Source organism: Malania oleifera, chromosome 2 (assembly GCF_029873635.1).
Source record: "Malania oleifera isolate guangnan ecotype guangnan chromosome 2, ASM2987363v1, whole genome shotgun sequence".
Taxonomy (NCBI): domain Eukaryota; kingdom Viridiplantae; phylum Streptophyta; class Magnoliopsida; order Santalales; family Ximeniaceae; genus Malania; species Malania oleifera.
The window spans coordinates 128,496,154-128,523,462 of NC_080418.1; the positions used below are offsets into that span (position 1 = coordinate 128,496,154).

Sequence of the window (27,309 nt, forward strand, 5' to 3'; positions counted from 1 at the left end):
TTTCAATTTGCTAAAGGTAAAATTCAAATTGTGTTTTTCAAATTACATATATACTTAAAATTGCTTAGTGGTATAGCCGTTTGTTGATTAGTTGTTGTGCGGTGATTGAGATTGTTAAAAAAAGGTTTAAAATAAATTAAGTTTCCATGTAATAAAATTTTAAATACCCAATTCACCCCCCCCCCTCTTAGGACTACACCGTACTTTCAACCTCATCTGTGCCATCATACTGCGAGTGAACAGAGAGATTGGCAAGATCCGAGGTGATGTTGTGAGAAGCAATGGAATCCACAAGCCACTTTTTGTTGGTGGATTTGTTGGTAGCGGCACAATTGACAAACTTCACTTGTGGAGCCGAGCGACAAGTCTTGGTTGAGTGTCCCACTTTGTCACATAGTTGACAAATTAGCTAGGGCTGACTAGACCACTCTCTGCGATTATAACGACCAGAATTGGGGCGACGTTGACCATAGGAACTAGCGTTGGAATGTTGGTTGCGGTTGAATGGCGAAGCATTAGTGCAACACTGAGTGGTGTTTACAGTGGCAAACAAGGTGGAATTGGAAGCGTCGACACGTCTCAAGTAGCTCTCGTGGCTAACTAGCATGTCATGAAGCTCCTCAAATGTCAGAGAAGTCTCACATGCTCGAATAGGTGCTGCAATCTCATGTAACTTAGGACCAAGACCATTGAGGACATACAAAGTAATTTCATCCACTGAGATGGGAGAGTCAATCACATCAAGCTCATAAACTAAAACCTCAATGGCATGGAGATATTCCAAGACTGAGTGGGACTATCGCTGAATGAGAGTCAACTCCTCCTTAAGTTGTATAACATGAGTACATGAACGATTGACATACAATTGTTGCAACTTGGACCAAACATCATGAGTAGTGGTTGAAGCAGTAATAAGCGACATAACCAGTTCGGAGATGGATGCAAGGATGGCATGAAGGATCAGCTTATCTTGCCTGAGCCAAGGCTAGAAAGCCAGATTAGATACATTTTCAGAAGATGACCTGATAGAGGAGGTGCTGGTAGAAAGGGTTCGTGACATACATACAGTGGTATTGTCAAGATAGCCCTGGAGGTTATAGCCAATGAGCAATGATATCAGTTAGGCGAGCCAAGAAGGGAAGTTGGAAGGGTCATCTTTAGGAGGAAGTTGGGAGCTAGCATCGATGGCAATAAGAGGAGTGTTGCCACTACCAAGAAGCTCAAGAGTGTTGACAATAATAGAATCAAAGGAAACGACCATGAGGAAAAAAAAAAGCTCGTTAGATAAAATGCTCTGATACCATATAGAAAATTCAGAACACTTTCATTGATGTAAAGATGTCCTACATATAGGACTTGTACACAGTATAGTTGTTACAATTCAAAAGTATTTAAATATCAAATTAAATGTTGGAATTGGTGTATTCCCAAGAGGGGGTGAATTGGGTAGTTAAAAATTTTCTCTTAGGTCAATTCAAATTCCACAAACAGTATTCCACAAAACTAGGGTCTTTCTATATAATCAAAAACTCAATCAAATAATTAAACACATATACAACATATAATAAATCAAACATAAAACATACATGCACTGAAATTGAAAGTGCGGAAATAAAATAGAGGGCCAACACAAAATTTGTTATCGGGATTCAGCCAATACTGCCTACATCCCTGCCTCAAGCTAACAAGTAAGGGGATTCTACTATTTGCTTGCTTATGGGTGGAGCGACACTAATTACACCTCCCTTTCCTTACTGGGAAAGGGAATACCCTAGGTCAAATTTATAGGGCTAACCCCAACCTTTACAACACCTTACAGGATGGTGCATCTAGTTCTCTTAACCGGGTCTGAACCAGTCTGGTGCTTTCTTAACCAGGTTTAAGAAATTTGGGACTCTTCACAATGCAAGTCTCTCTCTTCTAATAACTCGTCGAGAATACAATACATATTCAATTTTTGTACAAACAAATGCTTCTACAAAAGCTGATGTGTACAACAATAAGCACAATATGCACTTACGTAAGACATGAATATAAGCTCAATGTGAGAATGTGATTTTGTCAAAATAACTTATATAATCTTTGAGTTAGATGTATATGATAAAGCACTTCAAAGATGCAAACCCTAATAAAAAATTTTCTCCCAAAAATATTTTTCAAATGAAGTGTAGGAGAACCTAGAATTTTGCACTCAAATCAATTTATGCCCAAATCATAATAAATTATCTTTGATAAAAAAAAAATTATGCAAAGTATACTTCAAATATCTTCAAATTCTCAAAAGTAATCTCTAGAAATATTTTTCAAAATGAAGTATAGGAGATTTTAGAGTTATGCCCAAAAACGAATTCTTACAACAAAGGCAAGATAAGCTTTATGAATCTTGTAATAGAAATGCTAAAGATTCACAAGCTAGAAAAAGGTTTCTCCAAAGATATTTATCAAAGAAATATGTGGAGAAACTCAAACTATACTCTTAAGGAATGATTTTGAAAGATAAGAGTAAATGAGAGTAAATGATAATAGTTGTGAAAGATAAATGCCCAAATAAATCTGTCTTGACAAATTTTCAATGTAATAAGTATAGGAGAGTATAAAGGAATGAAAAATTTAAAAATATTTTCTAAGGATTTTCAATCTAATCTCGTACTTAAAATATAAGTAATGAATGGGTATATATAGAATCTGGTAAAAAAAAAATGACCATTGGGAATATGTTGGGTATTTTTAAAATTGTTTAATGAAAAATTAAGCATGTTTAAGCATTTAAAAATGGCCTGAACCAAGAGGTTTGGTCGACCGAGGGAAGAGGCCGGTCGGCCAAGCATGAGCGATTTCTAAACCCTTCATAGGTTTGGGCGCTCGGGGTTAGGGTCAAATTGCAAAGAAGATAAGTTTGGTTGACCGAGGTATTTTTAAACTTCATGTTCAGTCAGTCGGGGCAGGTAGAGAAAGTTACTTTCGATGTTCGGTCGACCAAGGAAGTTTTGTTCAACAAAAGTTCGGTCGCCTGCGCAAAGTCAAACTTTTGACTTCTGACCGGTTTGGTCGATCGAGACATTTATAATGCCATGGGTCGATCGCTCAAGCCCCTTGAAAAATCAAGGTAACCCCAATTTTTAACCTAATAAGTTTTATCCCTATTTATATAAGTATGACATTTTAGCTAAGAGATTTTTCATGAAGTGTTTGGGGACCAAAGGTTAGTTAATGGCCTAGGCTTTTTAATTAAGCCAAAAAATCCAACGTCGGTCGACCGAAATCCGTCTATGGTGTAACAACCTACCTATTTTACCATTTTCCCCCACATAATAACATTTATAATTTTTCTAATAACCTGCTAAACTGTCAAAGTCATGATCAACCTGGACCCATGGGTACCAAGGATATACCTATTATACAACTCTGATACCTAAGCAGCGGAAAACATAAAATCACATACATGCCACAAAACACCAGAAACCATACCAGAGTTCTACTAAATCTATCATATATATACATACATCCCAAGAAGACCAAAAAGTATCCTAGGGTCATAACCCAAAAATCCATCTAATCCTAGCTCACCCACTTACCCTACAAACAGGGTAGCTCAGTCCACTTTTACTGCTACGGGGCTTTATTTGCCCTCCTACTTGGATTTCTTGAAATGTTTGTAATGCTAGGATGAGACACCTCTCAATAAAGGAGACAAATTAATATCAATATGTGGCAACATGAGTATTTTTCGTAATATACATATAAATAGTACATAATTCATATCAGGAATAAGCAGTTGTATCATATTTGAATAAAACATGATTTAACATAACATAGTTTAACATACTAAATTCCTGTACTAGAAAATCATCTTATATAAACATATCACACTTAAATTATTACTCAGGATAGATAGATAGTTAGCTATCGTCATGTCTTCCCCCCCCCCCACATGACAGGGTTGTGTGGCTCGAAGGCGGGACCTAGCAATGGCTTGCCGACCATGCTAAGTTAAATATCTGTTACAGTGTACGTAGGACAGACCTGTTCCACCTATGCTGGACTACCAGGGGAACTACGACACTCCCATGAAGTCACATCGATTGCCATCTCCCACACTCTATATAAGATGTGTGGTAGCACTAACATAAATGTAAACGTAAACGTGAACATACAGCTACGGTACTGTACTTCGTGAAACTAAACTAAGCTATTCGGGTTGTGATAACATATAATACATTTCATGATATTGAACATAACAGTTTCATATTTTAAGATAAAACATAACATGATAATATTTTCTTGAAACTTGACATAACATGCATAATTATGACATTTTATGTCGTCATATCATAACGTAAAAATCATAATACCGGTGCCGGCATAACATGACGTACTTGTACATGAAATTTTTGCACTTGTTAACTAATATTCTTAAAATCATAGATCTTGTACTATTTTTATGGTTTTCTTGAAAATTGGTATAACATGCTTATCTTGGAAAAATCATAATATTTCAATATAACATAATTTTCATGAAAATATTATACTCATGTCACACAAATGTAAGTAGTCTCATAAACTCATAATTTATTCTAAAATCATATTTCCATAAAAAAAAAAAATGTGTTAAAATCATTTCCCTATTCAACAGTAGTATTCCCAAACATAGTTCGATATCATACATATTTTCTTGAAATTAAATGTTATATAATAATAAATAATTTCATAAAAATGCTGACTTAATTTATCTCCTTACTTGACTTACTGAGAAGCCCACACACTTAGCCAAACCTACACCCGTGTGTTTCCCAGTTCAACACCTTGAAATTGCATTTTCCCCAATAAAATTTCAATGTTATTCTATCTAAAGCATTTTCCTCAGTCCAGAAACTCCAAATACCTTATAAAACTTAAAATACCCAACTTACCCATATTTTGGAATGGTGCCCAAGTTGGCCTAAGCAGCGAACTACTCCAGTAGACTTGAAGAGAATCTTCCCAGAGTAACGTGGCGGCTTCCGATCATCGAACTGGTGAAGGACGAAGCCAAAAACTTAGAGAGAAGGATGGGAAGACGTTTTAGAGAAAGAGGGAGAGAGAAAACCTTGCATTAAATTTCCTTCGCTGAAACCCGAGTTTGATATATTTATAAAACACGAATTTGTTGACGAGACACGTCATCTCGTCGACGAGTCCATGAAGGGAATTCATCAATGAACACTTACTCATCGTGGAAGAGTTTCAGACCCTAAAATCAGCCCTCTCGATAATATCTCGTCGACGAGACATGCATCCACGTTGACGAGCCCAAGAAGCCTTTTCATCGACGAGCACTCTGCACTTGTCGACGAGAACTCTGCACTTGTCGACGAGACCCTGTTTAATCCCCTTTTTTGAAAAATCGTTTTCTCTCCTTTCTTTTATTATTTAATTTCTATAATTCTTCAAGTCTTTACATATGATCATTTGATTTTCCTATGGTCAAACTATGATCATTTTAAGCTTATATTCACATCATGCATGCAATGCATTATTACAAACCATAATTAAAAAACAAGAATGCATTTACAATAAAATTAAATGTTTTCAATCTTCTTGCTCATGTGTTTTCATTGAATGCCTCAGATACATATGATCTTGGAGTTTCTTCTGACTTCCAAGTCCCTTGATCTTATGTGTGCTGAATTTTAGACATGTTCACATACTTAAACACACATAAGATACTGGTGCTTTGTCAGCATTAAATCAGAGATTGGACTCAAAAAGTCAACAATAAAAATCCAAACTATCATATAATACAAACAAATATTCAAGTAAAACAACTGAAGAATCCCAGGCTATTGCAGATTATTGGATATTAATCAATATTTATCTGCACAAGTTCTCGACAGTTTAGCAACCGAAAGAACCATCGACGGTTTGCTGAAACCATCAACGGTTTGTAGTAATCCTTCAATGGTTTGGTGAAACCATCGATGGTTTTCTCCTGAAAAACTTTTTTTCTCAAACTATCGAACCAACCGTCAATGGTTGGCTAGAAAACTACACGATTTCCTTTATAAATAGGTAAACTAACGAACAAGCATAGTCACAGTAAGTTAAGAATAACACTGGTAGGAGGTAAGATAAGGGAATGACTTCTCTATTGATCTGAGCATTTGCAACTTAAGCCAAATAATGCACTCGTTAAGGTGCGAGTTACTATTAGTTACAGTAGAAGAAATAATGGTAGACCTAAAATAACTTGTAATCAGATATAAAAGAAGAATTTAATAACCTTGAAAATTATTGAAGTAATTGGTCACAATCATTTAAATTAGTGAAAATTAATGATTTATTTATTTGACCTTATCTAGTGGGACTAAAGTTTGGTTTGTTAATTCCCTACCATTGTGCAAATGCTTGTCATAGTAAATGAATTTTAAATAGATTTTTTTGGTTAACTAATTACTTAGCTTAAATCCTTGCTTATTTTAAATTTTTAGTTATCTAAAAAAAGTATGAATAGATTAACTAAACATAAAAATAAAATTCAAATAAATATTGTAATGTTCAATCTTATGGTGTGTAGAGATATTCATATTGAATGTACATTATTATTATTATTATTATTAAGTATGAAAAATTGACAAAAATATATATTCACATATAAAACTACGAATAGATTAATTTCTATATGACCCACATATATTACAACAAGCAATAACCATAATAGTTATAATAAATATACAATTCATACAAGTCATTTTACAATTAAGGTATTTCTTGGATTTTAAAAATGTAATTAAGGATATTGATATTCGAGAGGATTTTAAAAATGTAATTAAGGTATTTCTTGGATTTTAAAAATGTAATCATTAATTTCTTACGTTAGAAATTTGAATAGCACTTTTTAAAATGAGAAATGAAAATAGGGATATTGATATTGGAGAGGTCTCAGAATTTGAATTTTCATTATAAAATGTGAACAACGTGAGGAATAAGTACATATTAATAAATGAGAGAAACTTTAATTGAACTAATCAATTAAATGCGATAGTATGACATAGGGGATTGACATTTTTATCCGAGTGGATTAAGGTTACTCCATTTATTGTAATGATTAATCGAGCCTTTAAAAAATCTCAAAGACCTGTTTATTTGTAGAAAACAATTTTCAAATTTCATTTTAACTTTTCATGCAATTAAACAAAATTAGGGAATTTTTAGTTTTAAAACATTTATATAAAATAAATAAAGTACAATAAAAAAATTGACATTATTTACTCCTGGAAATAGTTTTTTTTAAAAATTTTTAATTTTAATTTTAAAAAATTACAAAAATACCACACTAATTTCCAATTTTCTAAATTTAGATAAAAAAAAAAAAAAGTCATAGAACATTTTCTTATTGATTTGTAGATTTTGACTTTTTACTAACTTGTGGGAGTATGAAAATTTTAGATTTTAAATTTTGATTTGTGTGAAATGTGTGAGTTTTTTCTTAGTCCATATAAATATAAATCCAAGCCTCCAAAATTCGTAATTCCAAATACCACCTTATATGATTTTAGAAAATTTCAAAATTAGTTTTTTAAAATCTAAAAAATAAAAATAAAAATTGATTTAGTACAAGTGAAAAATTCTTTATTTTGTAACTTTTAATTTGAATATTAAAAAAATAAAAAAATGACTTGAAAATTTTATAATTCTTTGAAAAAACTAAAAATAAAAATATTTTTTTTTTTTTGACAAATAAATGGGCCTTTAGATATAATTGTAGCAAATTTGAACTTAAAATATGTATTATTGGTTAATCATTTTTAGTGAATCAATCTATGAAATTAATATTAGATTGTCATTTATTGTACAAAATGTCTTTCATTTATTTTTCAAATCTAACTTGAAGGAGAAATTGAAAAAAAAATATTATAAATATAATTTGAGCATGTAGGTAAAATAGAGAAGTGCTTTGGGTAGAATGTCCCTAAAGTTAAAAGCAAAATTTTATAGGATAGCTATACGACTAGTTATGCTACATGGATCAGAATGTTGAACTAAAAATCAACGAACCCAAAAGCAAAAGTTGTCAAAACGAGAATGTTAAAGCATGTAGATGAGTGTTATATGTCAAAAGGTAAACTAAGGAATGAGCATAGTCATAGAAAGTTAAGCATAAGACTAGTAGGAGGTAAGATAAGTGAATGACTTCTCTATTGATCAGAGCATTTGCAACTTAAGTCAAATAATGCACTTGTTGAGGAGCGAGTTACTATTAGTTAGAGTAGAAAAGATAAGGGTAGACCTAAAATAACTTGTAATGAGATATAAAAGAAGGATTTATTAACCTTGAAAAATATTGGAGTAAATACCCACAATCATTTAAATTAGTGAAAATTAATTCATTATTTATTTGTCCCTATCTAGTGGGACTAAAGTTTGGTTTGATATTGTTTTGTCACACAAAAGAAGCAATACCCTACCATTGAGCAAATGCTTGTCATAGTAAATGAAATTTAAATAGATTTTTTCTGGTTAACTAATTACTTAGCTTAAATCCTTGCTTATTTTAAATTTTTAGTTATCTAAAAAACAGTATGAATAGATTAATTAAACCTAAAATTAAAATTCAAATAAATAGTGTAATGTTCAATCTTATGATGTGTAGAGATATTCATATTGAGTGTGCAATTATTATTATTATTATTATTATTATTATTGGCTGTTTCGATGATATTAACCTATATGTTGTTCCTAGTGTATTTCATTTTTGCAGATCATGATTAGTACAGACACAAGAGACAAATACATGAAGTACTAAATCAAAAGCAAAGATCAGACTCAGTTGATGTCGAGAAGGAAATATCAAAAGAACACTCACTCAAAAAGGGCTCAAGCACATTCAAGGAAGCTTAATGTAGAATTGTATGTAATAGGGAGTGTCTGAGCTAGGTAGTATATTTTGTAACTCTTGCGGGTTCTTTTTTTTTTTTTTTTTTTTCTTGCATGGTTTCTCGAGCAAAATGCACATGCATACTAGGACACATGAGTTTATAGGATTTCAGTAAGTCACAAACTCAACATTCATAACTTTCAAAGATAAAACAAAGAGTTTGATAAAAATATCCTATACTCAAATATGTTTTCAAATGGGACAAGTTTTCATCATCTTAGTATCTTGAACTTTTGTCAAAACAAGCCTTATGTCCTAAAGTCTTAAGAATGTCAAGTATATTTTTATAAAAGGACATACTAGCATATAAGGTATCTAAATGAGTTTTCAAATGTGTTTTCATAAACAAGATATATTATATTTAAAGAAAAACTCATAAGGACAAGTATAAAACATAATTAGAATTAATATCTTTCATGTACTTTTTTCCAAGAATGAGTTCATTCATTAAAAGGCCTATTGGTATGAAAAATAGAGCAATTGTCAACGAATAGGATAGAATCGTCGACAAATGGGCATGGCTCGTTGACAAATTTTTCCAGTAGCCAAACAATTTTTTAGCCCAAGTGACTCGTCAACAAAAAGGGGTAATTCGTCAACGACTGAGGGTGACTTGTCGATGATTGGGTACAATTCGTCGACGATTAACATTGAGACTTGAGCAACAACAACTAGAAAACGGCTAGTTCCCAAGCAAATCATTTAGGATTTGCTCCCAATGGTTAGATAACGACTATCTTGGATTTTTTGCTATCAATACAAGTCTATAGAATTGATTAAATAAGTTTTTGAGGGTTTACAAGTTTTTAGTGAAAAACATATCTTAAACATCAACCCTAAGTACTTTGTATTTTAGTTCATATTCACAAATGCTCAATTTCTCTCTTGCTCTCTAATTTTGTTTGATTCATTACTTGAGAGAGCAGTGTGAGGTTTGTGTTGTAATTGACATTTCCTCAATCAAGGAGCATTTCTTTGTATACCCATCTTCTAGTTGCAAAGGATTCTTTGTGAACCAAGTTGTAAAGGTTCTTTGTGAACCATTTGGTGAAAATTCTTGGTGAACCTTGTGGCTCTTGGTGAGCGGTAGAGAGTCTTGGTGAGCGTTGAGGGATTGGTTCTCTCTCTGTAAGGCTACTTTGCCGGTGAAGGAGTTCGGATAGTGGATTGTGGAATCCTTGAGTTGGTCTCAAGTCGTGGACGTAGGCTTGGTGTCGAACCACATTAAAATACCGGTGTTGAACTTTCTCTCCCTATACTCCATTGTTTACATCTTGTGCATGATTTACATTTCATATATTGTGTATAATTGCTTGTATCTTGCCAAGAATTTTATTTTGTAGAGAAATTTGAAAATACACGAAAGAGTCAATTCACCCCCCCCCCCCTCCTGACTCTACACCAAGGCCAATAATTGGTAAGAGAGTGAGGCACTTGCATTTTCAAAGTAAAATCCAAAGCGTAAAGATCAAATGGAGTATTTGGTGTGCACCTCTTCCCAAGGACAATCCGTGACTAGACCACCGATGTTCAATGGCTCCAACTTCCCAGGATGGAAAAATCAAATGACTATCTTCATTCAATCACATGATCTTCAAATGTGGAAAGTCATCACAAAGGGAGATTATACTTTCAAAAATAAAGATAGGGAACCAAAAGAAATTGAAGAGATGTTAAGCACAGAAATAAGGTCAGTAGAACTCAATTTTAAAGCAAAACATTTTATTTTTTGTGCTTTAAATGATATTAAGTATAGTCGTATTTGCGAATGTGAAACCGCAAAAGAAATGTGGGATTTTCTTCAAAACACCTATGTAGAGCCTAAGAAAGAAATAGGTGTTACCTTAGATCCATCTAGTGACCAAGACACATTAGGAGAAGCACATTCTAGCTTCATAGCCAATGAACAAGAAGATGAAGTAAGTTCAATTAAGGAGGATTATATTCCTTCATATGATGAAATAGTAAATAATTGTGCCAAATTGTTTAATGAATTAATTTTAGTAAAAAAGAGGAACAAACATATGGAAAAAGAGCATGAAACCTTAAAAGTAAAAGTAGAAAATTTAGAAGATAAATTGTCAAAATGCAAAGGAAATGAACCTTATCTTTGTTCCACCTTAAAAGATGAAAATGCTTCCCTTAAGAGGGAAAATAAGGAGCTTATTAAAAAAACTCAAAAAGACCATGAATATTTTTTAGTAGAAGTAGAAAATTTGAAAAATCAAATTTGGAAATATTTTAAAAGAAAACACTTGCTTGAAAAAGAAAGGTAAAGTCACAATAAGAAAAGAAAATTCATATAAATCTTTGGGAGCTAAAAGAAAGATTGTTTCCAAAAAGAATTTTAAATCCTCTTATAAATCACATGGTTTTGCCTCGACGAGCAAAAATAATGCAAATAAATCAAAACCCTTACACACAAACAAAATTTATTTATATTGTGAAAGAAACGGTCACATACAATATTTTTGCCCTTATAAAGGAGCTAGAGGCAAAGAAAGGAAGTTTGAATGATATTTTTACCCTTAGAAAGGAGTACTTGGGCACCACTCCAAAACTAGGGTAAGTAGGGTATTTTAAAATTTCATTAATAATATGGAGTATATAGGGCCTAGGAATGATAAAATAGCATTTTATTGAAGTTTGGGTTGATAAATTCGAGTTTTTGAATTAGGACTCGAGTGAGTACCGTAGGCAACGTTACAGGGTTTCTGTGGGCTAAACTTAGGAAACCAGGTAAGGGAAAAATGTTATAACAGCTTTTTATGAATTTAAAATGGGTTATTTTTGAGTATAAAAACAATATATATATATATATATATATATATATAGATTTTATTTATCTAATCAATTAAGCATTTGAAAAATAATGATTTTGATTATATTTTATAATTTGGAAAATTCATGTGGTATGAAAATAACTTTCATAAATAAGTGGTTGCGAGTACTCCTTGATTACGACTGTTGTTCGCATGTGGCTACTAATTGAGTTATAGATTATTTTTGGTTGTGAGTACTGTTCAACTGTGGGTATTGTTGGATTGTGAATACTGTGGTAAATGTATTGATGTGCCTAGGTGATTGGTATGCAATGGATGTGTGATGTTTTATAGTTCATGTAAATTGCGATATAGCATTGGCAGTGCTCTAAGGAGGTCGTTATATCGTACCTGATATAAATCGCCATATAACGTTGGCAGTGGTATGAGGAGGTCATTATATGGGCATTTATTTTAAGGGGTAAAACATTGGCAATGAAATGAGGAGTTTGTTTTACTAATTTACTATGAACGGGGTTGTGTGTGTGGATTTGTAACTTATGTGGTTGTGGTGCCTGTGTGTGCCATGATATATTATTATATAATGTTAGTCCTGTGTGGACCATGTGTTTTGTATGGATGAGAGTCCTATGTGGAAGTTGTATTTTGTGTGGATATGAACCCTTTGTGGGTGTGAATGAAGACTGTGTGAATTATCCTATGTGGATGTGGGTTCTGTGTGGACTGTATCACTTGTGTGATTATGGACCCTTTGTGGGTGTGTATGAAATATGTGTGTATCCTATGTAGATTGGTTATGGTATGTGTATATAGGTGGATCTCTGTGAAATGATGGCATTGGATGCGTGTAACTATAATTACATAAGTATTTATGGTAAAGTCGAATTCTCCACCCGAGGGCTTGCTAAAGAAGGCGAGTGCCCTGGTAATTTTCTGTTGGTACTAAAGCAGAGGGAAGCTACTTGTATGGATAGATAAGCTTCTCTATTCTCGAAGACTTTACCTAGATAAAGCAGAGAGAAGTTACTTGTATGGGCACATAATCTTCCTTATTTTTCGGGAATTATTAGTAAAAGCAACTATGATTGTGTGTATAATATCATATGACACTGTGATTATTAGTGATATAACTTCTCAGCTTCTATGTTATTGATTATCAGATAATTACTTTTGGTTAGTATTAAACTCTCTGCCACACATTGTTTATAGCTTTTTCTTCCTTACAAAGAGCTATCTTACCCCTTAAAATTCTTATTCTTTTCAGGTCCTTCAAGTGATCGAGCTTAGAAAGCTCTGGGGTGGGGTTTAGTTATGAGTAGATAAAAGAACAAGTTTACATATAGTTTTTATGTTAAAATTTTCCTAGTTGTGTATTATGGAGGATTTGGTATACTCTTTTATGGGTTTTCTTATATATGTATATAGAACTTTGGTAATTTGTTTGAGGTTGTTTAATTAGTTTTGCTACATGAATGGTATCAGAGACACCAGATTAGTCTCATAACACCCTGGGCCCCACATGGAGGGTACGGGGCATTACAACTTCAACTCGTAAAGTGATTTTTTCAGTTTACAAACCAAGTGCTCTTGCCCAGGTTAACTAAATGCTTTAGGTTATACCTTGTAAATCAGCTCCTACAAACCACTATAAAGAAACGCTATCTTTACATCCATCTCCTCCAAATGTATGTCGTAATGCACCACCAATCCCAACACTACCCTGATGGAAGTGTGTTTGACCGCAGGGGAGAAGATCTCATCATAATCAACTCCTTTCCTTTGTGAATAACCCTTCACTACTAATCGAGCCTTGAACATCTCTCCTTATTTTTCTGAAACAACTTCTTTCTTCCTATACACCCATTTGCAACCTATTGCTCTCTTCCCTTTGGGAAGCAGCACCAACTCTCATGCTTGGTTTTTATGCTAAGTCTCTATCTCTTCCACCATAGCACCCATCCATAAACTTTTCTCTTAGCTGTGCACCACCTCCTAAAAAGTAGTAAGATCCCCGCTACTAATAATGAGTGCATAAGAAACCAAATCATCAAATTTCTACTTGAGTGGTGGCTTGACAGTGCGTCTGGGCCTGTCTATAGCGATACCGTGGTGCTGCTGGTCTCCTGAGCTAGAACTCCCTACGTTATGCACATTGTCATCTCCACCTTGAGTCTTTAACTCTACTTGCACCACATGCTCATTGCTGCTATAGTTTTCTAGCACCTGTTTCTCTTCTTCTTCCTAAGTACGCTACAACATAGCTTTCTCATCAAAAACCATATCTACTGATCACCACCTTGTTTGTGTTAAGATCCCACAGCTTGAATCCTTTTACCCCATTTTGATACCCAAGAAAGATGCTCCATCAAGATGTTACCTCACACTTTGATTTATCCTCATTAGGAACAAGCACATAGACTGGACATCCAAATACTCTCAAACCATAGTAGTCTACCTCGATGCCTATCCACACCTCCTCTGCAACTTTCCCATCTAGTGCTGCCCTTGGTGATCTGTTAATCAAGAAACATGTCATATTTACTACCTGTTGAATTTTTGAGTATGATACTTGGTTTTGATAATGACAAACCGTATGCTACTAATGTGTATGCCTAGTACTTGAACAGGTCATTAATTTAGGATACACACATGAGAAAGGATTGATGGAAGCCTGAAAGACATAACGATTATACCGTCTAGTGTATTTCATGATCAAAGGAGCAAAAGAAGAAGAAGACAATTATTTTCTTTGTAATTGTATTTAGTTTTTCTATTTGGGTCTGTAATAATTGATGCATATCATGCATAATAGGACTATAATCTTAATAAGAATCATAGGAACAATCAAAAGCCATTGACAGTCTTTAAGGTTGACTTAGTCAAAGAGCCTTGACCTTAGAGAGACCCTAAGTCCCTGCATTTCACTTAAGGAAAATAACAGGTGTAAAATATAACCAAGGTTGAAAATTGAAAGATATTCAGGTGGCCGAACCTTGGCATTGAAAACTCCTCGATTGATCGAACATAGGGAAAGTCAAAATGTTGACCTGACTTTGGGCGACCGAACTTATTTGAACTAAACGTCCACGATCGACCAAACCTGAGTCTTGACTTTTCCTAGCGTCCTTGGGTGCCCGATCTTCAAGTTCATTTTGAGCTTAGGTGACCGAATATTGAAGTTCAGCAGACCGAACTTCTGATTAGGCGACTGAACCTCGAGCAGGTTGGAAAATCACCTAGTTTAGCCACCCAAACCTATCCACGAGCACCCAAACTTCAAAAATGCCTTTTTGTTTAATAGCTTGGTCGATTGAAACTCTCGGGTTGACCTAATTTTTACCAAGATTAATTGGGGTTAAATAGGGTTAATTTGTTAAAACTTAATTAAAACAATTCTAATAATTCCCTTGGTGTCCCCAACAATTATAATTTTGGCCATGTCTATATATATATATATATGGGATCATTTGCAAAATTAAGAGATGATTAGGGATTTAATTAGAAAATATTTACTCTGAATTTTTTAAGAGCCCTTCTTCATACTCCAAGCCAAAATACTCTTCCTTTACTTATTCCTTTGCAAAATCTTGTTGAGTGAGATTATCTTGAGAGTACCTACAATCCCTTACACAAGTTATACTCTCTTTGTTTTGATTCAGTGTTGATTTTCTTGTGAGAGTAAGCTATAAATTTTTCCCATTGATTTTTAATTCGTAAATTCATTTGTGGGGAAAATTTTGAGAGCTTGTGAGTCTTTACACTATTATTGGAAGACTCTTGAGCTTATATTGTGTTCTTGTAGAAAACATTTTTGCAAGCTTGGATTGCTAATATCTTTTGTGCTTATATTTTGAGAATATCATTTTGAGATATTTAATCACATTATTCAAAAACTTTGAAACCCTATCTTTAGTTGATATATATATTGGTATATTGTTTCAAAGATAGATTGACAATATACTCTTGCACTTGATTGTTTAGTGACATTACATTGAGTGGTATTGCACACATTTGCACTGAGCTTATAGTTCTTATCTGATTGATGTGCATTGATTATACCGTACTGTATCGGTACATAGTCTGCTTAGTTGAGAGACATTTGAATTGTACATAAAATTTCGTACTCATTAATTGTATTTCAGGCGTGACCTAAAAGGGTTTGATCTAACCCGAAAGGATCAGTTGTTAGGGCCTTCTCCGCCCCGTAAAGAGAGTTTGTAAAGGTTGAGGTCAGCTCTGGGAATTTGACTTGGTTGTAACTAGTGCCGCTCCACTAGTTAAGTGAGCCGTAGTTGAATCCTCGGGCTTCCGAGCTAGAGGCGAAGACGTAGGCTGTATTGGTCAAACCCTGATAACATATGTGGTGTTAGTTCTATTTTCCACAGTTTACTTTCTGCACCTATATATTTTTGTTTATTGTTTGAATGTTTGATTGGGTTTGTGATTACATAGACTAGGTTTGAGTAATACTAGTGGTGGAATTTGGACCATACTTAGGAATAAGTTTTAAATACCCAATTAACCCCTCTTCTTGGGAATACACCAATTCCAACACTACCTCTGCCCATAAATTCTGTGCAAACCATGCATTCAACCTAAGACACCGAGCCTTTTTAGCTATGGTTCGATTCATCCTTTCTACCGCACCATTTTGTTGTGGTGTCTTGTATACTGTAAAATGTCTCCTAATGCCATGCTACGCACACAACCATGAACCTCAAATCAGTGCACTCAATTCCATTATCTATCTTGAGGTATTTAATCTTCCTCCTAATCTGGTTTTTCATCTCAATTTTTCACAGTTTAAACTTGACAAACGTCTTTAACTTATACCGCATGAAGTACACCTAGACCTTTCGTGAGTAATCATAAATAAAGCTCTTGAAATACATATGCCCTCCTTGTGATACTACTCTCATAGGGCCCCAAACATCTGAATGAATGTAGTTAAGGATTCTCTCCGTCTTATGTGTGGCTGTCATGAGCTACACCCTATTTTTTTCCCAAGCACATAATACCTGCAAAAATTTAGCTTGCATGATTTGACCCCCTTCAAAAGAATTCTCTTATGAAACTCTATTATTCCATGCTCACCCATAAGCCCTAACCACATATGCCACAAGATAGTTTTATCCGACTTAGACTCTGCAGGTGCACCTCCACCGACAACTGTGGTACCTAGCAATGTATAGATATTCCCTGCTACTTTATGCCCCTTCATCACGGTTAGAACACCCTTACTCATCTTCATTACCCTACTTTCAGACTTGTAACTAAACCCATTACAATATAAAGTGCCCAATGAAATCAAATTCTTTCTTAACTTTGGTATATGCCTAACATCACATAATGTCCTCACAACACCATTAAACATTATGATTCTGATATTCCCTATTCCGACAATTTTGCATAAAGCATCATTTCTATCGTAACAGAACCAAAATTTTCCAACCTGTAAGTAGTGAACCAGTCTTTGTTGGGCGGCTTATGATAAGAGCACACCGAATCTAAGATCCAAGAATCTGTGAGACCATCTGAACCGGATGAATACAAAAGCATATCACCATCACCGCTTGCTGAGTCTCCTTCTTCCATTACATTCGCCGATTTTGATGACCTTGTTTATTTTTTGCATTCCCCTTCTTCCTTTTTGGACAATCCGATTTCATGTGCCCCATTTTCCTACACTTAAAACACCATACGTCCTCCTCCTCCTAGAATTAGATCGAGCCTTATTGTTGTTTGGTCTACTCCGGAACTTGCTTCTCTCATGATCCTGAATACCTTTCACCACAAGCCCTGCACCTTGAGAATTCTCATCACTAGCTTTCTTTCTTTGATGAAAACCCAACAAAGCATTTGTAATATTCTCCAAACTCTAGAGTTTCCTTTCCCTCATGTTAGAGTCATAACCAGATTTTTTATATGTTAGGAGACGTAGGTAGGGAATTCAACAGTATCAACGCCTTGTCTTCGTCCTCGAACTTCACATCAACCCACTTCGGATCACTGATGATTTGATTGAAGATGTTGATGTATTGATTTAGATCCGAACCCGCTGCCATCTTAAGCCCATACAGTCTTTTTTTAATATTTAACTTGTTAGTTAATGACTTGGACATATACTGGCTCTCCAGTTTCAGCCAAACTACCATCGGCAATTCCTTATCCATGACGTGATACATCACGTCATCAGTAAGACAAAGTCTGATAGTCGCCACAGCCTTCGCTTCCAATTCCTTTCACCTCATGTCATCCATACCTTCCAGCTGCCTCCCATATAATTCTTTCACTGTACCTTACTAAACCAATAAGTCCTTAACCCTCCTCTGCCATAGTCCGAAATTTCTCGATCTGTCGAACTTGATGATATCAAACTTTGTAGAAGAAATCCCAGTCATTGTAAATAATAGCTCTGATACCAATTTGTTGTGCAAAATCAATATGCAGTGGAAAATTAAATCAGAACGTGCAATGTAGCAACCAACAATGAATGATATGAAAACACAATCACACACAAATAATAAAGGAAAACAAATAAATAATGACACAAGAGATTACATAGCTCGGCATGTAACGGCCTGCTTCTTTTACCGTTTATCTTTTTTTTTTCATGATAATTAAGAACGATATAATAAACCTAGCAGATCATAATCAACCTGAACCCGTGGGTACCAGGGTTAGATCTAAAATACAACACGGAAGCCTAAGCAGTAAGAAACAAAAAATCATATACATTTCATACTACCATTCAACACAATACCAGAGTTTACTACATACATCATAAAAATACACATAAACCAAAAATGTCCCAAAAGTGACCTAGGGTCGCCGCCCACAAATTCGTCATACCCTAACAATAGACTTAGCCTTCAGACGGGGTAAAACGGTTGAACTCTAATGCTGCGAAGCTTTATCCGCTTTCCTACCTAGGGCTCCTAAAATGTTCATATAATTTGGTGTGAGACACCTCTCAGTAAGGGAAATAAACTAATACCAGTGTGTGGCAACATGAGTATTTTCGTGTTATACATAAAACCATACATAAACATATTTAGTAAAACTGTCTGTATCATATCTGGGAAAACATATATAATCATATCATGATAGAACATACTAGATTTTCATAAACATAATTCATCTCATATAATAATAATACAAAAACAACCCTAGGAGGTTAATTGGCTGGTGTCATGTCTTACCCCCACATGACTAGGTTGTGTGGCTCGAAGGCGGGACTTGACAATGGCTGGCCGACCACTGCCAAGTCAAAAGTAAAAGTCTGTAAGTACGATGGGTCTGCCAGACCTGGTCTGTACACCAGGGGCGCCAACACTTAAATAAACCACATCGACTATTCGTCCTCACGCTGCCTCATACAACAACGATAACACTAACATCATAATAATCATGATCACATAGCTACAGTACCGTGCTCGTGTAAGCGTAAACCAAGTCAACCAGGTTCTAATAACATATAACATATTTCAAATTATGATACATTGCTATTCCATAATAATAATAGTCAAATCAATATCAGCATATCACATTTCATAACATAATATGAAAATCTTCGGCCCTTACGCCGACATTTCGTATTTTATTAATCACGATCCATATGCCATATCACATATCAAATAAAAGGCTCGGCCTGTATGCCGACATATCATATAAAAGGCTCGGCCCGTACGCCGACATATCATGTGAGAACATTCTCGGCTCATACGCCGGTATATCATATAAAACTCTCGGCCCGTACGCCAATATACCATATAAAAACTCTCAGCCCATACGCTGGTATATCATGGTAAAACTTTGTATCATTTAATATTTTCTCAAAAACAGTAATTCATAATAAATTCTACTCATGCCACCCAAAATGGGCATTACACATTTAAAACATATCGTCATTTACAACAGTATTTTCCCCAAACATAATGCTAATATATATTTACTTTCCTGAAATTAAATGCTATAAAATTATACATATATTTTGATAAAAACAATTAGCTTAGTTTATCCCCTTACCTAATTCCTGAAGAACCCCCAAAATATACCAATCCTATGCCCGCAGGGTTCCCCGTTCAATACCCTGAAAACAACATTTCTCAGAACAAAAATTCAGTATTTCTTTGACTACTACATTTTCTACAGCTGGAGAAAAGTCAAATACTGAATAGAAAGTCTTACCCCAAATCTGGGATGGAATTCAAGCTAGTCCCACCAACGATCCACTCCAGAAGATTTGAAGATAACTCTCTTAGAAGTGTCGTGGTGGCCTCAAATCGCCAAACCTGCAAAAATCCAGCCCAAAAACTTAGAGAGAAGGGGTGGAAACCGAAGTGGAGAGAGAAAATTTGTTTTGGGTTAAAAATTTGCGCTGAAATCCAGATTTTAGCTATTTATACACTGGCCTTTGTCGACGAGGTCATGAAGGAAGTTCGTCGATGAAATTCAGAGATGGGAAAATAGCCTCTCGGTATTTTCTTGTCGACGAGACACATCCCCGTCGACGAGACCCGCATATGTGCTCGTCGACGAAATTCCCTGTGTTCGCGACGAGACCCTATTTAATTTCCTAATTTTAATTCTTTTCCTCTCCTTCTCCTATTATTAAATTATGATAATTATTCGGGTCTCCACATAGCAAATAGTTATGATACCAATTGTTGTGCAAAATCAATGCACAGCAAAAAATTGAATCAGATTATGCAATGTAGCAACCAATAATGAATGATACGGAAACACAATCACACATAGATAATAAAGGAAATCAAATAAATAATGACATAAGAGATTACGTGATTCGGCAATGTGCCTACGCCCACAGGGGCAAGCGACTGATTTTTCACTATCAATCAATCAAACAAGGGTTACAATAATGTTTATATGCTAACCCTACACATACAAAAGACTTAGGAAGTTCCCCAAATACCCCTGTTTCAATCCCTAGAGGAAAATCTTCTGAATTCCCCAACCTACTGATCTTCCCAATTTAAAATTTGAAATTTGCACCACCTTAAACCGTCGACAGTTTTCTACTTAAACCCAAATTTCTATGCCTGCAACCATCGACGGTTTATTCTCGAGGCTAAATCATCGATGTAACCGTCGACCAAACCATTGACTATTTCCTCCTGTGACCCGACTTCCTTATTTTTCTTCACCTTGTTTTCCCTGTGCATGTGTTTCACTCAATATAAACCACAAACTCCAGCAACATCCCATTAATGTGTTGCTAATAGACTACACTAACACTACTAGAAAAACAAAACAAAAATTGAAGGTGATTCAAAATAGACTTGGTATTGCTAAAAATAATCTTTAATGATGCTTCAAAATGATGCTACTAAAAATTTACGTTAATGTCTAGAGTCTTGACATAACCAAAATCATTATAATATGTACATTTTGACAATGTCTAAGAAATTATTTTTCTATTGTACGTATAATGTTTTTTTTTTTTTTTTCAGTATATAACATCATTAAGTCTAAAATATCAATTAATTCCTTTTTATTAGCTCTTTTTGAAAAGTCATTTTTAAAAGTCACAAAGAGACCAAACTAAGCCTAATTAATAGATACATATTTTTGCCATGTATAAATATTTTTAGACTAAATAATTTCTTCCCAATATCTTTGACGTATGTATGAGCACCATTAATTATTTTATTTTACATTAATGTCTTCAAATATATTATTAAATAAAAATATTGTTTAAAATGAGTTAATGTAAATATAACATCATCAATTTGTTATTCATTTATAATGTGAAATCCTTTATTGTTGACTTATATATTTGGGAAAAAATAGCTAAAAAATTTTAAATAAAAATATTAGTCATTTGTGTTTAAATTTTCTTTATAAAAGGTTAATAATTCTCAGTAAAATGGCTTTTAAGTAGGTATTAAATGTTATTTGTACGAAGTGTTATTTCATTTAGTACCATCTTTATTAAATGTGCATTAAATTTCTAGCATTCAAATACAAATTAAATGCTTAAAATATTTAAGCATTGATAAACTTTCCATTATAATCTCCTCATTAATGCATTTTAATATTATTCCTTTTGCTTTAAATCTGTTGCCTTTGAACAAGGACGATGTCCCTGTTCAAAGTATGCACTCATAAAGTGAAGTGATGAGCTAGCAGATGAGCTTGATGACTGTTCCTTTCACTTGGGAGAAAGGGTTGAAATACCTAGGCTGGAAGTTGGTGAAAATAAAAAATTTCTAAAAATAATAATTAACTAATTGGGGGATGAGTATTGGACGCCAAATTAATTACAATTTTTTGTTAAAATTGTTAGGTAATTATACCTAGAGAGATTATTGTAGGAAAAAGTTTTGGGTAATGTTGGACCATTATGTTAGTCGCATGAGTGGTAATTCTGAATTAATCTTAGGCTTAGGTTGACCAATCTGTGATTTTTTAAAAGAAAAAAAAAATTACACTTAGGAAAAGAAACTTTTTGATATTGTTTTAAAAATATTTGTCTTGTATAGACCTGATAAAGTGGACCAGGTCGAATAATCCGTGGCGAATTAGGCAGATTATCGGGGGTGAAGAAATCGTAATTCATATTTTATGATTTATTATTTATGAATTAATCTTCTGTTTCTATTTTTACATATTGAAAAAATAAATTATAAAATACATTTGTTTATTTTGTCAATTTTCTGTTTCTATTATCGATTTTTAGCTATTTGCAAAAAAAAAATTAAAAACCATATTTTATGATTTTCAATTGCTTTGGTAATCTATTCTTAGAGATTTTAATATCCATGAATAGTTTCTTTGGACTAAATCATTCGTTTCATACACTTTTATATTAAAATTAAAATAAATAATGAATTTAAATATAATTAAAATATAAATATAAATAAATTTCAAAAAATAATAGTAAAGTTAATTACGAAATATCTTTACTATTTTTCAATTCTCATGTCCAACAAATTTTTTATTGTAAAGTAAATTTTTGAAAGTATAACAATTAAGTAAAGATAATTATAATAAATTTTAATATTATTATAGTACTTTTTAATGTACATTATTTGTTGAATCATATTTTCATAATATTATTTGATTTAAAGATGAAAATCAACATTTTTTAATTAAGTTTTTAAAATTATACTAGTTTTATAAATGTTAACCAAACAAGCTACTAATTTCTAGTTTTTAATTTATGTTTTTTGTTTTTTGTTTGCATTTCTATAATTTTTATCAATGATACTAAACAACCCTTAAGGTTTGGTCCAAGCGCATTTATTGGATTATATTTCAACTAAAATAGACATTCAAATACTATTACACCAATCCTAGTATCTTTCATTTAATCAAGCAAATCATTGGAATAAAACATTGAATCATAATAAACCTTATTCGTTTTGGTGTTTTTAATTCTTCGAATCCTAACTAAGGCACAACCAATGGTTGAAAAAATTTTAAATCATTTGTTTCCACTTAATATTAATTGAAAAAATTTACATTGCAGTTGTAAAACATGTATATTTATGTGGATGACTATCTAGATAATAACCTTTGGTATGCTCACATAATGGTTCATTATGTGGTTAACCGTTAGGATGTCAGTGTATTTTCCTATATAAGGACATGTTTTACAATAAAATGAGATAATAATAAGATGATTAGCAACATCTAGTTCTTGAAGAATTAGCAACATTTAGTTCCTGAAGAAATAGACATTGAAATGCGACAACTTAAGGATATTTCTTAATTGATTTTACTTTTTAGGGGAAGTATGAATATTGTACTTTTTTTTCCTTCGTTAAGGTTTTGTCCCACAGGGTTTTCTTTAGTGAAGGTTTTAACGAGGCATATTCATAGTGTATAGTCATCCAAGGGGAAGTGTTGTAGAACATGTATATTTATGTGGATAACTATCTAAATAATAGGTTAAAACCTTTGGTATGCCCGCATAATGATTCTTTATGTGGTTAACCTTTGGGATGCCAATGTATTTGCCTATACAAGGACATACTTTACAACAAAATGAGATAATAATAAGATAATTAGCAACATTTAGTTCTTGAAGAACTAGACGGCTGAATTTCTATAGCTCCAAATTTCATTACTTTAATATTTTCTATATTTCTCTCTTTATTTCATTTACAACAACTGCTTTATTTTTAGCTATTTTTATGATAATTGGTTGTGGTGTATAAGCTTTCGATACTTGAATATTGGTAGCCTAAATTCTTAAGCAAAATTATTTATAGATTGTTCACGAAAAGTTTGTAAGTCAGGTGTTTAAGGAAAAAATCTAAGATATTTTTTTCCCTAAATGCATTTCATGGAGAGCAAACAAACTATTATAGTTGATTTATACATATTTTTGTCATGTGGAGGTTCCTTTCAATGGGGTTGCAAGTATTTTGTTACTTTTATTAATGTGTAAAGAGAATGCATATGTTTACTTTAAAAAATAAATAAATAGGGGAATAGAGTATATATATTGTTTGTTATATACATACATACATACACATATATATATATATATATATATATATATATATAATGGTATTAAATATCAATTGACAAATAGATACACTCTACAACAAAATAGAGTTATGGAAAATACCAATTGATAGTAATGGATATGGTCAGATATATGTACTCAAATATTTACTCATTAGTATATTTTATTTGTTAAATCTAATTTGCAGGACTGTATTTTGTTTGTTTGTTGATGATTTGATCTTTACCAGTATTAATTATGAATTTTAGGGAAGCCATAATTTGCCATATTGAGATGGAAGATATGGGTTTGATGTTGTGTTTGTTGATATTGAAGTTGTTCAGATAGATGATGACATATATTCATTTGCCAGAAAAAATATGCCTGTGATATTTTGAAAAGATTTCATATAGAATCCTGCAAAATGATTGATTATATGGTTGAAAATATATTAAAACTTGTGAAAGATGGTTTTAGTAATTTTACTAATGATACTGATTTCAAGTTATTTTGTGATACTTAACTTTCCCTAGACTTGATATTTTATAAGGAATTGGTCTTATTAGCATATTCATAAAGTTTGTGTATGCATCACACAATCACATGAAATTTTTTATTCATCTATCAACAAAGCAAAGCTTATTGGGTCATAATGATTGAGCAAGAGATAGTGAAACCTACAAGAGTAGTTCAATTTATGCTTCTTGGTGTGAAATTTTCTATCGGTATATTAAAAAATAACAAGTGGTTGCTCTTTCTATGGCCAAGAAGAAATATGTTACAACTATTAGTAGTACTATTGAACAGTTTGGTTGCATGAGGATTGAAATTAGGATGTAATCTCAAGACGGGGGTGAATTGGGTTCTTTAAAAATTATTTGCGAAATTTATTTACTTTAACCCTTAACTATTCTATCTATATATATGTATGCAGCAATCAAAACTATGTCAATCATGAGCCTTTAAATATGAATATAGAAATTAATACACAATCTCAATTTACAATATGAGATAACACATTCAGTTGAGCACTTGTTCAAAATATAACTTTCAGCTTGATTCAAGAAGGTTCACCACAATGTACTCAAGAATAAATTCAGTGATTCGATTTATGCCTCAATGAAATAATCAATATTAAGATCTGAATTTCAGCAACAAAAATATTTTCTTTCAAAAACTAATTTTCGTATGTCACTTGTTTTAATTGCAGTTTTAATTCTTCAAACAAACTTTAGTACTTATGCTTCAAAATAGATACAAGTTTAATCACAACCAATTTGTATTTAACAAAATCTAATATTTAACAATCTTAGATTTTCAGCACAATACAATATTTAACAAGAATGGATATTCAGCTAGTTGATGATGAAAGTATCTAATATTCACAAGTATTCTATTTTCAACAAGATTCAATATTTACTACGATTCGATATTCAGCACTATTCAATATTTGGCAAGATGATAAAGAAAATATATCCACGAACATAGGTTATATCTTGCAGAAAATAAAGAGAGTAAGGAAGAAGAAGTTGAACACCGTTGTTTTTACAAGGTTTGGCCGCAGCCTATGTCCTTACCCCAAGCAACTCGCTATGAGGATTTCCTTCACCAACTTTGTTATTAGTTGAAGTTACAACCTCTCTCCCTCAAAGGTGGGGTTCGCCTCTCTAACAAGAATCCTCTCTCGCTAGGCAACTATTCAATTCCTGAACCGTAAAAAATACATCAAATAGCAAAAACTTACTTATACGATGAAAAGCTCCTTAAATGAGCAGATTAGTACACGTTAGATCGAAAAATAATACTTCAAATAAACAATATGAAAGTTTAAGCTCGAAGTATATCACCAGAATTGTTTAAGAGATTGAGTTACGAATGATCAAATTAGTTTTTCTCTGAGTCGTAAACAAAAACACAGCAGTCGCCTTATGAAGACAAGAGTATACAAAACTTATGCGTGCCGTTCACTTTTCAAAATGTGTTCTTGCCCTAATGTGCGAGAATAATACGTTTAAATAGTGCACTAGGGTTTCAAAAAATTTCCTTTGAATTTTCTTTTAATTTGGAAACCAATCACGTAAAATTTGGAAACAAAATCAGCAATGTTAAACATTTAAACATAAGTATCAGTCGCATGTCCTCGAGGGATCAGTCGCCTGTGCGCTTTTAAAATTAGTGCATTCTGAAAGTCAAAATGGGGTCAGTCGACTGTGCCCGATAGGTCAATCGCATGTGCTTATTCTATTTGTATATTTTCAAACACAGAAACACCACAGTCGCTTGATGACTTAACATCAGTCGCCTGTCCTTTCAGAAAAACTTATTTTTCCAGTATTTTTGGTTCCAAACTTAATTCATATATTTGAAAGCTTAATTTGGGGTTTGAGCAAACATTCCTTAAAATAAAATTAGGTATCTAAGTCCCCAATGACATAACCTACGAGATTCAATCAATCAATATTGAGTTTTGAAGTACTTACATGAGACTTTCATATGATTTTCCTATCTACGTTCCTAAGTTTTCATGTTGTGAAGCTTCCAATAAGTCTTCTTGACTTTATGCATTGCTTCAACGAGTTTCATGTCTCATATAACTTGAATTCTTCATGATTGTTATGTCTCATAGCCTTAAGTGTCATTTTCCATTCAAACTCTTCAAGCACATCCACTTGAAGTCTTAAAATCACTTAAGTTTTGAAACTTAAACTCACAAAGACATGCTAAGTAACCTTGATTTTGTAGGGCAGTCTTGAACCTTCTCAACCCCAAAAGTTAGCTCATGAGGTGAGGCTTTTCCTCACGCTTAATAACTGACCACTAGCCTCTTCCACAATCGATGTGGGATAACCCCAACAATCTTCCCCTCACACATCGAGCTCCAAATCGGTGGCACCACGTACCCGACTGTTGACTCTATCACGCACAAACGGTAAGGATACAGTTGATGTCATAAGGAACCAAATGCTCACACCACAAGATGGCACTTGAAGAGCAAAAGGGAATGAAGACACATTTTCTTTGTTGTAATTGCAATTAAATTTTTGGGTCTATAATAATTATTATGGTCTGTAATAACTCCATCTCACACATGATAGGACTTTATGCTCAAAAAGTCATAGACTGACTTTAGATCC

The 27,309-nt window shown here is 33.3% G+C and overlaps 2 protein-coding genes across 3 annotated transcripts in view; both read right to left on the reverse strand.

The window, feature by feature from the left end:
• Positions 1-409: 409 nt before the first annotated feature.
• LOC131148359 (uncharacterized) lies at positions 410-17,292 on the reverse strand. Its single transcript, XM_058098071.1, has 3 exons — positions 17,150-17,292; positions 847-974; positions 410-753 (listed from the first exon to the last, which is right to left on the reverse strand). Exons 1-3 carry the CDS (start codon positions 17,290-17,292, stop codon positions 410-412), a joined length of 615 nt encoding a protein of 204 aa, XP_057954054.1.
• An 8,279-nt stretch (positions 17,293-25,571) lies between these two features.
• The window catches only part of LOC131149040 (uncharacterized), a 47,019-nt gene continuing 45,281 nt past the window's right edge, over positions 25,572-27,309 (reverse strand). For both annotated transcript variants that reach the window (XR_009135113.1, XR_009135115.1), the window contains one exon: positions 25,572-25,881. The gene's annotated coding sequence lies outside the window, so the exon portion shown is untranslated. The remainder of the gene's footprint in view (positions 25,882-27,309) is intronic.